Here is a 13500-nt window from a genome sequence, read left to right on the forward strand (position 1 = left end):
CTTGAGCTGCAACCAAACCACTCTCTCAGGTTCTTCAACCAGGAAACGCGTCTTCTTCCTATGCTTCTTCTACCCTCTACTTTTCCTTGAATTATAAGTCTCAAGATATTCTGTCTTTCGCCTCTCATCACATGTCGGAGATATTGCAATTTCCTTTCTTTTATTGTATTTTCCATTTCTCTCTCTCTCTCTCTTTGCCTATTCTCCTATTCCTCCTGTAGTCCTCTACCGTTAATATTTCGTTTGTATTGTTGTTCTTGCTAATTTTCATGAATTTGGTTTTTTGATGTTAAGAGAGAGTCGGTATTCTCCACTATATCTTAATATTTTGTTCATTATTCTTTCCAAGTCTTCCAAGTTGTCGGCTATTATGATTGTATCGTGGGCATACCTAATGTTGTTAATTAAACTTCCGTTCACTCTTATGCCGACTGTCTCGTTTACCAAAGCTTCTTGTATAATTTCTTCAGAATAAGTATTAAACAATAACGGCGACAGTATGCAATCTTGCCTGATCTTTCTCCTTATCTCCACTTCTTCTGACACTTCTCTTCCAATTTTGACATTTGATCGTTGGCTGTAGTATAAATTTTATATCAATGTTACATTCCTCACATCCAGGTTCTTGTTTTTGAGTACTGCTATACGTCGGTCATGTTTTACCTTACCGAATGCCTTGTTGTAGTCTATAAAGCATACATAAAGATCTCGATTAACATCCAAACATCTTTGGATCCGCACGTTAAATAAAAATAGTGCCTCTTGTGCCCACTCCATTCCGAAATCCAAGCTGGGAATTACTAATATCCATCTCCAGCTTAGCGTGTATTCTATTATGGATGATTTTTAGCAGGGTTTATAAGGTATGTGACATTAGACTGATCGTTCGATACTCACTACATTCTTTGGCATTTACTTTCTTTGTTAGACAAATAAATTTTGATGTCAGCATTTCACGTGGAATGATTCCTGTGGAATAGATTGTGTTCAGTAGTTGGACTAAAAGATATATGTTTTTTTCATTGATCAGTTTTAGCAATTCACTTGGTATTTCATCTGGACCAGCAGCTTTATTATTTTTCATGGACTTTACTGCATGCATTTGTTACTTCGGGTCTCTGGTCATGGAATAATTCCTCTATATATTCTTTCTATTTTCCTAATTTTTGTTCTGTCTCCACTAAAATGTTTCCTTGTTTATCTATTAGTATGCTTGAGGTTTTTAGTTTTGCTACCCCAGCTAATTCTTTAACTTTTTTATGGAGATTAAAGTTAACAGTTATGTAAGTCTTCTATTTCTTGGCATTTTCCAGCGAAATAACTCTCTTTAGCTTCTCGTATTTTCCTTCTTATTTGATTATGCAGCTGTTGATACTGAGTTATGTTGATATTCTTTTGCCTTCTTCTGTCCTCCATAATTTCCAAGATTTCTTCTGTCATCCGCTCTCCTTTCTTGCATCTGGTTGTTGTGAGTTCTCTACGACTTAAAGAATTGTCACTGTTATTCTACATCACCATCAATTGATTCCGGTGTGGATTCTAGGTTTACATTAATTTTTTGTTTCAGTTTTTTTTTATTTCTTCTGATTCTAATTTTTGTATGTTTAGTTTATCACTTTTGTAGCTTTTTTGGATCTTTTTTAAATGAAGTTAGAATTTTGCTCCAAGAGGATTGTGGTCCGACGCCACGTCTGCACCTGGGTACGCTTTCACCGGTTGTAATGCGTTTCGGTATCTGTGGTTTATTAAAATATAGTCAGTTTGGTTTCTAACGATTTTATCGACCTTGTCAGCTGGCGATTTCCAAGACCAAACTGACTATATTATTATATGTGTATATATACTATTGTATATATTCCAAATGGTAAATGCATATTTTTTAAGCTCTATAATATCACTACTTTGTTATGTTCTTCGCTCAAATGCTCAAAAATACTAAAGAGCCATCGATAAAAATCGTAATTTTAGGAAGCCATGGAATTTACTTATTTCTACGGACCGGGAAACTTTAGTTAGACCGTCCAAGTTATGCTTTTATTTTAAAACAAAAAAAATTCTCCAGAACTAATCAAGCATGGAGTATAAGCACTAATAACGTGGAAATGTAGCCTGCTAAGTATTTAAACTTCCGGAAGAATTTGATTGTGTAACAACTCTAAATATTTATTGCCCGTTAAATTTCCATCAATAATAAATGGACCGACGATATAGTCCTTAAAATACCTGTCCATACATTAAGGTTTTGGGGATATTGTGTTGATGCTGGAATATTTAAGTATTTATTATGCCGAGACCAGCATCGTACGATGGAATAATTATGTTTCCGATATAACGAAAATGTAGATTCATCGGTAAACAAAACGATTTTTAAAAAATATGCATTTTCATTTTGTTTATCCATCATGAGATCACAAAATTCATTGCGCTTGAACTTCTCCTCGGCTAATAACTCTTGAGTAGTTGAAACTTTAAAACAAGCGTAACCGCTTTGTTTCAAAATAATCCTGACAGTTCTATCACTCATATCAACTTGTTCAGCAATGGTTTTAGTTGAATAAGGATCACTAGTTTCAGCAATACTATAAATATTGATTTCCCTATTTTGCCAAACTTCCTTGACTGTTTTTTCTTGTGATAACAAAACGATTTACATTTTTTAATAATACGACCAATATTTGATTGTGTCGGGATTGGCCTATCTTCTTCGACACAAGTAAATTAATTTATAATGTAACGGTACGGGTTGTCCACGAGATACCATTTTAAAATTCGTACTTTTTCTTCGTTTATATACATGTTTAGAAACACTACTTTAATTACAACTTACTGCATTATAATGGGAAGCAAATGTGTTTGTTCGACCAGTGATGTTATGTGGAGCTGTTGCCAATTCGGTAGATACCTTTAGCAAAAATCGGCAGATCTTGGTATACCATATTACCAAAACCCATTAAAATTTGAAAATATAAACAATATGGGGTATAATAAATGTATTAAAGTATAAATTTAATAATTTAAATAATACCTAATAAACACATCATTATTATCTGCACAAAAATACAGAATTACAAATATTCCAAATGGAGTTTTAGAAAAAATCGGTGGACGGAACAACACTGTCGGCGTGCCACATACGCTACTATCAACAGCAATGGAGATGCAATCCAGTGGAAAAAATAAATTAGTTAAATAAAACATCGCGACGTTCACACTTGTTGCAAAAAACTTATCCAATTCTTAAGAGATCAATGATGTTCTCTGCTATTTGTGTCATTAGTTATATTGGATATCACATATGTGTACACCGTACCATAATTCCTATCTAAGACCTTGTTTGATTTTAATTGTTTCCGTTTTCCTTTCCCGTAATCTGCTTATATCGACGGTGATATCCGTGTGTTTTCGACGTCCTTTTTAATAATATAATATTTTTAGTTGTGCTCCAGAAGGATTATGATAGAATAATACTGATCAGCTTCAAAATATGTTTTAACTGTTGTAATACCGTTTCTTTAACTATTACTAATCATCATATTCTAAATACATATTTTTTGTTATCTTGCGGTGATTTTCATGTATATAAATATCTATAAGGCGAAGGAAAGTATCCGACAGGGCAGAATGGAAGAACATTGTTAAGCAGGTCAAGACTCACAAAGGGTTGTAGCGCCATTAGAAGAAGAAGAAGATATCTATTAGGCAGTTTAAAAAATTTATTTTTAAACACCATATTATTATTTTCACAAAACTATACTAATCTATTATTTCTCTGGTTTTAGTTGCCTAATCTAAAATTTCCCACTAAGTTATTAGTTTTTGATTTTTCAATTTTTTCATTTAACTCTCCCATTATCATTATCACATCTCTCTTCTTAGTAATGTTGATAACTAGTTAACTGATTTGTTCGTAAAATAACTCTATTTCTTGATCGTTCTTTTCTGCTGTAGGTGCGTATATTTGTATTAAGTTTACTTTTCCATATCTTAACAAAATAACCCTTTCTTATACTGGAAAAAAACTTTTAACACAGGGTGCAATTTTCTTATCTACCAATATGCCTACTCCGTGACGATGCTGGGTCCAATTTACCAGAGTAATAAATTATATGGTCTCTTATTTTACATTGTTTACTCCCTGGTCAGCACGTTTCACTTATCCTTAATATATTGATGTTAAATCTTTGTATTTCCTAGATAATGTATCATTTGCTTCTTTTTCTTTTTACTTTTCTTCTTTTTATGTAGAAATGACTCTGTCTGTTTTTTAATGTGCCTCCAGTAACTTGTCGTTCCATCGTTTTTTTAGTCTTCCTACTGATCGTCTTTCTATTGGGGAACTGTCTTTTGTTGTCTTTACTACTCTATTTGTTGTCATACGGCTTATATAATCGTTCCATTCGACTTTCCTATTCCTTGATCTTCTCCACCTTACATCTATCTCGTATATCTGTACTTCTAGCTCTGTCCCATAGTGTCTCTTTATAAATGTTTCTTAGTGTTTTCATATTTGCTATTTTTAACATCCTTTTTGTCATTTCTGTGTCAGGGCGTGTTTCTGCCGCGTGATCATTATTGGTCTGATGGCTGTTTTGTAAATTCTGTCTTTTCCGATATTGGCAGGCAGCCTGCTGCTCTGTTTGCTCTATTGACTTCATCTTTCACTTCAGTTTCTTGCTTTCAGTAGCTTGATATTGTGGTGCCTAGATATTTTAACTCCATCACTTGTTCTTGCTTATTCTCTGACCTTCCAGCTCCAATTTACATCTTAGTAAATTTGTTGTTGTAACCATCATCATCAGCCGTTTTGAGTCCACTGCTAAACATAGTTCTCCTGTAGATAATTCCAATGCATTCGATTTTGAGCACCCTGAATCCAGTTATGCTGAATGCCCTTGATGTCATCTGTCCGCCTTGTTGGAGGACATCCTCCAGTAACACCAGTTTTTTTCTTAATTATTGTCTTTGATGCTCTGTCTCTGAGGTATATATTCAGCATTGACCTCTCCATTGCTCTCTGTGCCATACACACATTTGGTCTTTTTTGCGGAAATTAACATGTTTAATTTTTTGGCGGTTATATTAAATTGACCTTAGAATATGTGATAAGACAGCTGAATATAGGAAGAGATAATCTCCTAACAAATAAATCAATACAGATTTCCGCCTATGCCGATGATATCAACAGCATGTCTCGCAGAACAGAAGAGGCGGCAGAAATATATTCACAATTAAAAACAAAGGCAAAAGAGATCGGACTAGAAATAAATATTCAAAAGACAACAAAGTTAATACAGACAAAAGCTAGGGCAAACAGACGCACAGTTAAATTAGAGAACGATATTGAAATGGTAGAAAGTTTCACATATTTAGGAGTGGCATTAAACACAGATGGAACGGAAGAACCAGAAATCCAAAGAAGAATAGTAAAGGGAAACAAAGCTTATTTTTTACTCGATCGTGTGTTCCGCCCCAAACACACACACTGGAGATCGAAAATCAGGGTCTACAAAACTATTATCAGACCAATAGTATGTTACGGATGCGAGACATGCGTGATGACAGGAGACACAAAACGAAAGCTGGGAGTCTTTAAAAGAAAAGCCCTAAGAAAGATATTTGGACCTATTCACGAAAACGGAATATGGAGATCCAGGTACAACCATGTTCTCTATCAACTGTTCAAAGAGATACCGATCTCAGAATTCGTTAAACTTCAGAGACTTCGCTGGGCTGGTCATGTAGTAAGAATAAAGACAGAAAGATTGCCGAAAAAGGCCCTAGATAGTACAATGTAGGGCGCAAGACCAAAAGGAAGGCTACGGAAAAGATGGGAGGATGAAGTGGCAGCGGACGCGCAAAATTTGCTAGACATGAGAACCTGGAGAAGATCGACGCAGGACGAACAAGGTTGGAGGCACAGTCTGGATTAGGCCAAGGCCCGATTTGAGCTGTAGCGCCATTGGAGAGAGAGAGAGGTATATATATTAAATTGGTGCAGCATACGTTGTAAATCGTCTTCACGTACCATTTTCCTGATTAATAATACTTGTAATTACGCACCTAGTTTTATTCATGATTTGAATATATTTAGTCTGAGGTTTCGCTGGTTTACAACCTAAAAGGTCATATTTACTTTGTAGCTTTATTCTATTTGTAATGCTCACTTTTAGTGAGGTTTCTTAGTTTTAATTTACCCATTTTCCAATCTTCAAAAAAATTTAAGTGAAAATCCTTTATAAAAGGTATATAAATTAAAAACCCAAACGGGCTATGTCATGAAGACAAAACGTTTTCGGAAACCATGTTCCATCATCAGTGTCCTAAAAAGTATATAACTTTAATTAAATTTTAATAACCACTTTAATTAAAAGGAACATGAAGTTAAAATTTTGACCAAGGTTAATACAAAATGTGGTTAATATTTCAGCCACTACACTACTGAGCCACTAAATATCAGGGTAATAACCCTTTAAAGTTTATCTGTTACAATTTCGTTTACATTATTTGGTATTATATTTTAAGATGTTAGAGTTACCAGTGGATATGATAACATGGCGACGTATGACTCCACATGATAATCTTCATTTAGTCTTGCTCGCCTAATAGATCCATTTCGTGGTTGATTCCTCGAAATATATCAGAATCCCAGTTTAACTTTTCTACATGCCCTAACTACCCAAAGTGAAGAAATAAAAGCAAACATTTTTACGATATATAAATATATTACAGAAATAACTTATTTACGTTTACTTAACGTTTAGGCAGTAACACAGTTGGATACCTTCTGCAACCATTTACTTCCTGCGACGTTGTAGATATCAATATTGTCTTTTCCACAATTGATCGTGCTGTTAACGAATACCTTCCATTGATCTGCAACTGGCTTGATGTGATTGTGGGTTTTGATTACAAGAATCTTAGCTACATCCACCAACTCAGAAACAACCTAAAGAAAAATATTTATAAGTACATATTTGATATCTTATTTAGAAAAACCTGTAAATTATATGTAAATACTTTTGGAATGTTTTTTTCTGGCATTGTGTAAATTTTTTAACATGTAAGTATTTTTATTTTAACTGTGACTTACATCAAGAACGCAGAGTACGGTGGATACATCATGTCCAACACAATTGTTAATTTTATCAGCTGCTCTTTTTGCGTCAATCTGAACATCAGTAAGATCGTCTATCAAAGTTGGCAAAGTTTTGACGAAAGCAATAAAATCATCTCCGCTGCACTCGAGTGTTTTGTTGATGAAATCGACTGGTACAGCAACGGCATCATCACGGGAGTCGATTATGCAGTTTGCCAGTTTTTTTCCAGCGTCGGTGCTATCTGAAATTTCAATAAACATACAACTAGCGATAGAGTCATATATTTTGTACACCCTTATAAACAAATAAATAAAGTAAAAAGAAAATTATTTTAAAAGTGTGTAAAGCATTTAATTCCTAGCTTCGCGCATTCGGCTTACAAAGGCATCTACAGAGCTATTGTCAAATTTAAAAAATATTACCTACCGAAAAAGTGGTATACCCATCATTTAAAAAAAGTATAAATTTTTTTCATCCCAATTAAAAAAAACTTTAACAAAATTTTCAGATGTCGTTGGAAAGGCAGCCCATATTTATTTATTTATTTATCGTATGACAATTAAAACACATTTAGAACAAAATTACCAACACTAGTAATATATGTATATGACAAACTTTAAATAGTTACAAACAAATATCAAGTGTATTAATATACTTAATTGACTCTGAAGTTGCAAAACAGGAAGTCTTCAGGGCTACCATTGTAGGATCTTGAGGGACACTCTTTAATAATGTGGTCGATGGTTTGGTTCTTTCCACAGTCACATTGAGGAGACGGGTTCTTTCCCCATTTATGTAGCATGTATGCACATCTGCCATGTCTGGTTCGGATCCTATTTAGAGTGGACCATGTTTTGCGTGGAAGATCAAAATATGGTGGCTTGTGGGTAATGCAGGGCATGTTATTTTGCCATTCGTTCCATTCTTGGGACCATGCATTCGTGATGTTGAACTCCTCATGTATCATTCTTGCCGTTTTCATTGGTGGTTTTCTAGAACGGAGACGGGTATTTAGTGCATCCTCGGTATCTTGGTGGATCGGCAGGTTTAGATTGTCTATAATCTTTTTGTATTCACGTGTAAGTGAATTAAGAGTAAGAGTATTCAGCTCGTAGTAAATGTGGAGGTGTGATGTGGCTTAATACTGGAAGCCATTGGGTGGGAGTTGATTTAATTGTACCAGCTATTATCCTCATAGAACTGTGCAGCTGAGTGTCACCTTTTTTACGTGTGGACTGTGTAGCCAAACTGGAGCACAATATTCAGCGGTCGAGAAAACAAGGGCTAAGGCAGTAGAGCGGAAAAAGTAGAAGCCGATGCTCCCCAGATGGTACCGCAGAGCTTCTGTATAATGTTATTTCTTGTACTCAACTTTTGGGCAGTTTTTGTTAAATGCTCTTTAAATGATAGCGTTTTGTCTAGTGTTAAGCCCAAGTACTTCGGTGTTCTGTTGTGGTTAAGTCTGCCGTTAGAACTTCTTCAGACGTTTCTAGTGTTCTGCATCGTGTAGTGAGGGCCCAGTCATCGGCGTATCCGAACTTTCTTGATTGTGTTTGCGGCATATCTGCTAGGTATAAGCTAAATAGTAGTGGAGGGAGCACTGACCCCTGTGGTAGGCCATTCTTAAGTTTTTTGGTGGGCTGATATCTGTGCCCATCACTACTTGAAACATTTCGTTGGAGAATACAAAATAGCACGCCTAATAGATAGCATGCTCAACAAGGCAGCACAAAAAACCCGTCAAAAGTTTGGCTTTGGTACGAATATAAGTACCCATCCATCTGGAGAGGATGGGTGCTTACAACTGTATCTCTCTCTTCATTCCTGACTTCTCGGAGGGAGTATAGCGGTTATCGTAATGTCGCGTATTGTCCGTCTCCAAATATCTCTGTATCTGGTCATTTCTTTTAACTCATGCAATAGTCTTTTACACATGCCTGTAATTTCAGCGATTCAGCTTGTTAGGGATATTCTTTATGATCATCTGCCTTCTACCTTTCCTTGGATAATAAGTCTTTATCACAACTGTATAACAATAATATACCTACTAAACGTCAAATATTCAAATATTGTATAGACATAAACACATAGTATGTTTTTATTAACTTTCTTGGCATTATTTTAAATACATTTCATAAATACCTCAAACAGGCTTCAGAGCCTATTAATTATCAATATGTAGCCAAATTTTAATAGGCTTTAATTTTTTGTGAATTAATCTACGATTGTAGGGAAGTAATAGTCAAACAAAACTTTCAAAAAAGTTTCATTTTTATTTAATTTCATTTATTTTAGTCTATTTATTGTAATGTATCATTTGCTTGCTCGTGGGCATCTATTTTGCCTTTTTTGTAATAAGCCTGTTCGTATTTACTACGAGTGACTATAATTTTGTGTATTCGGTTTTAAAAACATTCGTTACTATCAAAATATCACAATCCTGTCTACATATCTGAGATTAATCAGTTTGTCTTCATTTATACATTTATTTGTATTTACATCCAGATTTAGCCATACGGCTCACACTCCCTCTAAGGGGAAAATTCACTCATCCCAGATACCTACGGTATCAAAAGGATTGAGCTCTGGTGGGACTCTTTCCGTGTTATCGAGCCCTAGGTGACTTGGTATGCTGGAGTATCTCCCAGAAATTTTCGTACACATCTGGACGTTGAGAGTAGTACAGCTTTCTGGATGGTCTTGTAGAGATGTTCATTCAGACCTAGCTTTTTTATGTTTTCTAGGAGGTTTTTTGGAATGACTCCAGTAGTAGAGAGAATAATAGGTATTGTCTGGGTACTTTCCATTCTCCACTGTCTTCGTATTTGAATTTCCAGATCCCTGTATTTGGCGATTTTTTCGTTCTGTTTAACACGAAGATTATTGTTGTTGGGTATCGCCACATCAATTAATGTTGTTTGTCTCTTTAGTTTATTAACAAGTATGAGATCCGGTCTATTATGTGCCACTGTTTGGTGTGTGAGCACAGTGCGGTCCCAGTATAGCTTGTAGTTGTCATTCTCAAGTATACTCTCAGGAACGTATTGATAATATGGAAGATGGTTTGTTTGAAGAAGTCCCAGTTTGATAGCTATCTCTTGATGAATGATCTTTCCTACTGAGTCGTGCCGTTCCTTATATTCAGTTGCAGCAAATGCCTGACAGCCCCCGGTAAGATGTTGAATGGTTTCCTGAGCTTGACACCCATATCGGCATTTGTCATTTTTGACCTGAGGGTCTTTGACGATATATTTTAGGTAATTTTTGGTTGGTATAACCTGATCCTGAATGGCCAGTAGTGAACCTTCTGTTTCAGGAAACATCTTTCCTGATGTCAGCCAATAGTTCGACGCTATATTGTCGACATGGTCTTGACTGACCTCATTGGGATGTCGCCCGTGCAGAGGTTTACCCATCCAGATGCGCATTTTTTCGTCCTTATTAAGATGGTTTATGCGCATTTCTGGTTCCCTCAGTTTGATCGGTGTTGTATCATCTACTGCGCAAATCGCGCGATGTAGAGTAGATGTCTCAGCCTGCACCTAAAAATAAGTTCTTAAATTAGTAATTTGTTTTTCTAGTTGCTCACTTATATCCATAAGCCCTCGTCCTCCTAAATGCCGCGGTAATGTCGTTCTTTCTACTGCACTTCGAGGATGGTGTTTTTGTGCCTTTGTGAGGTGTGTTCGTACTTTTCGCTGAAGATTTTCTATATCGGTTTTTGTCCACTTAACAATACCAAATGAGTAGCTAAGCGCGGAACATGCGTAGGTGTTTAGTGCCTTAAACAAATTTTTACTGTTAAGGTGTGAACGAAGCAGCTGTTTTACCCTCCGTATAAACTGAGTAGTTATCTCAGTTTTCATTTGCTTATGGTCAATCTTCCGCGCTTGCTTTATTCCGAGGTATTTATACATATCATTTTCACCCATGGCCTCGATGTTCTGGCCGTTTTGCATATCGAATCCGCCGGGCTGAACCTTTCCTTTGATTATATTTAAGACACGGCACTTGTCAAGACCGAAGTGCATACTAATATCATTAGAGAAATTTTCTACTGTTTTTAGCATCTGATCCAGGTGACTTCGAGTGGAAGCTAGTAGTTTTAAATCATCCATATACAATAGATGATTAAGCTTTGCAACAACAGTGGTGTTATTTTTGATGCTAAAACCTGTGTCAGTTGAGTTCAGTATCTGGGATAGGGGGTTCATCGCTAGACAAAACCACAGTGGGCTCAACGAATCTCCTTGAAATAGGCCCCGGTTGATTGCAATATTTTCAGTTTCGATATTGTTTTTACCAGGTATTTTGAGGTGAATTTTTGTTTTCCAATCTGACATTATATGTTTTAAAAAGGTCACTATGTTATCATCGACTTTATATATTTTTAATATATCTATAAGCCATTCATGTGGCACTGAATCAAACGCTTTCTTGTAGTCGATGAAAGCAGTAAAGAGATTCCGTTTTTTGCTATATGTTTGGTTAGAAATGACAGAGTCGATGATAAGTTGTTCTTTGCAGCCCATGGAACCCTTAGCACATCCTTTCTGTTGTGGCTCTATGATATTGTTTAAAGCACAGTGTTGGTTGATACGCCGGGCTACACAGGATGTGACCAATTTATACAGAGTTGGAAGACAAGTAATTGGGCGGTACTTGGTTGGATCTTGGGTGTTATTTTGATCTTTGGGAATTAAATAAGTTATTCCCTGGGTTAGGAAAGATGGTATTTCCTCATGGTATTTACATTATTATTAACATTATTTAATATGGTATTTTCTGAGCACATATCATGCGCTTTATTATCTTCTACTTGCTTTCTGATCCCAACACAGAAGAGGTATAACATTTAGTAATTTTTTATATATTCCAGTTTTTTTTTAATAATTTCTATTAACTTATGACTTTTGCACTGTCAAATGTTTTACTATATTCGATAAAACAAGCAGGAATCTTGAGATTTGTATCTATACATATAAAAAAGAACATGTAGGTACTCTAAAAAATGGCTTCACTTGTATCCATTCGGTCTATAGATTTAAATTGGGTTGGTTCAGAAATAGTTTAAGCAAATATTTGGGAAAATAAAAATCAGTGCTATTGTGTGATAGTTTGTGTTTTTCAGAAACCTGTTTGAAAAAACTCTCAACGTAGACTTTTATCCAATTTGGCGAAAAAGAAAAGGTACTGCTAGAAAATTGTGACCACAATTCGTTGAAAAAAATATCTGCATCAAAAGAATTTAAATAACTGTTATACTTACTTTCTGACCAAGTCTGTATACGATCATCCACTATATCCAAACTGGTATAAAGAACACCACTTGCAATATCTACCTCCAGTTCGTGAACATCAGGCCAATTTTCATCTATGTCGTCAATAAAGTTTGGAGCGTATTCCAGAAGTAAATCAATGAGAGCTTCAGTAACGTATACGATTGCCTTAATTATATCAATGCAGTCATCTGGGTTATCTGATACATTTTTCGGATATGCGTAGGCCTACAATAGAAACAAAGACATCAATAAAATGTCAAGAAAGATAAAAAGTCAGTCAGTTAATGGCAAAAGGCTTAAGTTTTGGTGTATCACAGAAGTATCTTTAAAAATTGTCAACACAATCATACAAAATGTGGTCAGGAAAAGAATACTAAAATAAATACAGCATTTGAGTAATTGAATCAATAAATTATCTAGTTAATGAACATAATTAAAAAAAACGACTTTTTATGTTTCTTTTTAAAACTCTAAAAAACAAAACTAAAATTCAATTGTAGAAAATTGAATATTATATGAAGGATTTATAAAATAGTTTATTATTATGTATCAATTATAGTTTGAGATTGTTATCACGGTATGTGTGTTTGAATATATAAATCAAGTTGAAATATATAATATCACTTACTGATGCCAAAATAATGGCGCAGATGAAGAGTGTGCGCTTGGCCATTTTTTTTCAATATTAATCAACACTGTAACTAACACTAGAAATTTTCAATTTATACTTTTGTTATAAGATTATCAATCCCGATAATATGGATAGTAAGAAAACTACAATCTTGAATTCAATATAATTATTTATCACTTGATTTCATGGTTTTATAGTTTTGATTTTTGTATTGATGAATAATATAATTGTATTCAAATCACTTCAGCAAAATATTGAAAATTTAGGCAGCAATATGCTACTTAACAGCTAACAAAAATGTTAGGCGTTGTCCGAAACATATCTTTAAGGCTTGTGCCAGGTGCTCTCCGTTAGACTTCAGTGACAACTATTTAAGCTGCATTAAATAAATCACTTGTATTAATACCACGTAATGTACACCGTACATTTTCTTGTAACGCTAGATGTTGGATAGTCAGAATTAATTATTCTGTTTTTAGCAGAATTGTGA

General features: G+C 34.9%; 2 protein-coding genes across 2 annotated transcripts in view; one reads left to right on the plus strand and one right to left on the minus strand.

Annotated features, from left to right (window-relative positions):
- Positions 1-13500, plus strand: part of Csgalnact (Chondroitin sulfate N-acetylgalactosaminyltransferase) — a 525789-nt gene that overhangs the window by 340227 nt on the left and 172062 nt on the right. The gene's annotated exons all lie outside the window — the stretch shown is intronic.
- Positions 6703-13158, minus strand: LOC140442942 (uncharacterized). The gene is made up of 4 exons (XM_072533902.1): positions 13008-13158; positions 12367-12604; positions 7091-7338; positions 6703-6946 (listed from the first exon to the last, which is right to left on the minus strand). The coding sequence occupies exons 1-4, from the start codon at positions 13050-13052 to the stop codon at positions 6758-6760; spliced, it is 720 nt and encodes a 239-aa protein (XP_072390003.1). The 5' UTR covers positions 13053-13158; the 3' UTR covers positions 6703-6757.

The sequence above is a fragment of the Diabrotica undecimpunctata genome, chromosome 6 (assembly GCF_040954645.1).
Source record: "Diabrotica undecimpunctata isolate CICGRU chromosome 6, icDiaUnde3, whole genome shotgun sequence".
Classification (NCBI taxonomy): Eukaryota; Metazoa; Arthropoda; class Insecta; order Coleoptera; family Chrysomelidae; genus Diabrotica; species Diabrotica undecimpunctata.

What these genes read in the sequence shown, in the direction of transcription:
- LOC140442942 (XM_072533902.1), bottom strand. Translation starts at nt 13,052, where the DNA reads ATGGCCAAGCGCACACTCTTCATCTGCGCCATTATTTTGGCATCA. An exon ending in GCGCCATTATTTTGGCATCA is followed by an intron (nt 12,605 to 13,007) that starts GTAAGTGATATT and finishes TTTCTATTGTAG; the next exon opens with GCCTACGCATATCCGAAAAA. An exon ending in TATACAGACTTGGTCAGAAA is followed by an intron (nt 7,339 to 12,366) that starts GTAAGTATAACA and finishes TTGAAATTTCAG; the next exon opens with ATAGCACCGACGCTGGAAAA.